At 39.3% G+C, this 1,074-nt stretch overlaps 1 protein-coding gene across 1 annotated transcript in view; it reads left to right on the top strand.

The window, feature by feature from the left end:
- Positions 1-1,074, top strand: part of LOC101861357 (cystine/glutamate transporter) — a 39,913-nt gene that overhangs the window by 6,050 nt on the left and 32,789 nt on the right. The window contains exon 3 of the mRNA XM_005096393.3: positions 127-252. Within this exon, the coding sequence (XP_005096450.1) occupies positions 127-252 (126 nt within the window). The remainder of the gene's footprint in view (positions 1-126; positions 253-1,074) is intronic.

The following is a 1,074-nucleotide window of genomic DNA, read 5'->3' as shown; positions in this document are numbered from 1 at the left end:
TTTTCTCATGTTATAACTTTTAACTTCATATTATATATCTGAATATTTACCCTACACATATTATGCTGTATGGTCACTCGCTGTCATCCAATAAAAGTTGCATTTCTTTTTATGCTTCATTTTCAGTGACCTTTATTGCCATCAATTGCACATATACCAAAGTTGTGACGCAAATCCAGAAATTCTTTACTGCTGCAAAAGTGCTGGCTTTCATCATCATTATCGTCACGGGATTTGTCTTTATCCCCACAGGTTAGTGTGAAAGCTTACAGGTTTTGCATTCTGTGTATCAAAATGCTTTTGATAATTGAATGGCCTTGGGTACGGGTTGTTTGAGAGCGCCACTGATGATTGCAGATAGTTCTTACTTCTTTGCGTTTCCTCTCTTGTTTCTGTCTGTCTCTTTTACTTTTCCCCCAGCTTTGAATGAATTACAGCACCATTTTTATTGTGTCGATGGTGTGCTTCTCTTCACTCAAACAAAACAAGAAAACAAAACTTTTGAATAACCTTGTTGTCCTTGTTAAAAAAATGTATTTTTAAAATATTTACATTAGTGTAACATCTGGTACCCGCACGCTCAATAGAGTGCGTTGCGTCTGCCCTTCTTCTCAATTTTGGAGGAGTTTAAGGGGGGGGGGGGGGGGCACACAGCTATGCGATACTCAACTTGTTCTGCGGTTCCTGCATCATATCGATTTCCCCCCTTGTAGATCCCATTTCAGACCTGTTTATCCTTCTTTTGAGGTGGGCACATTTTTGGTTTCTCACACATATATCTGGTAACATGATGTGTGCACCATATGGGGGAGTGGGACGTCAAGGTAACCTGCTAGATAGTTCTGAGACCCATGCTATTATGTTTCGGCCACCGCTCTTTGAGAAAGTTCTTCTGTCTGCGATTGAGATTAGTTCTTGGGTACACCCTCGTATACTGCCATTCTTATTGAAGTATTAGAAGTATCTATCCATTTGCTAGCAACTATTCAGGAAATTATCGTCATCATCATCATGATCATCTTCATCATCATCATCATCATCATCATCATCATCATCATCATCATCATCATCATC

The sequence above is a fragment of the Aplysia californica genome, unplaced genomic scaffold (assembly GCF_000002075.1).
Source record: "Aplysia californica isolate F4 #8 unplaced genomic scaffold, AplCal3.0 scaffold00128, whole genome shotgun sequence".
NCBI classification, from domain to species: domain Eukaryota; kingdom Metazoa; phylum Mollusca; class Gastropoda; order Aplysiida; family Aplysiidae; genus Aplysia; species Aplysia californica.
Note: the sequence above shows the minus strand (reverse complement) of the source record. Positions and strands in the feature narration are given on the sequence as shown.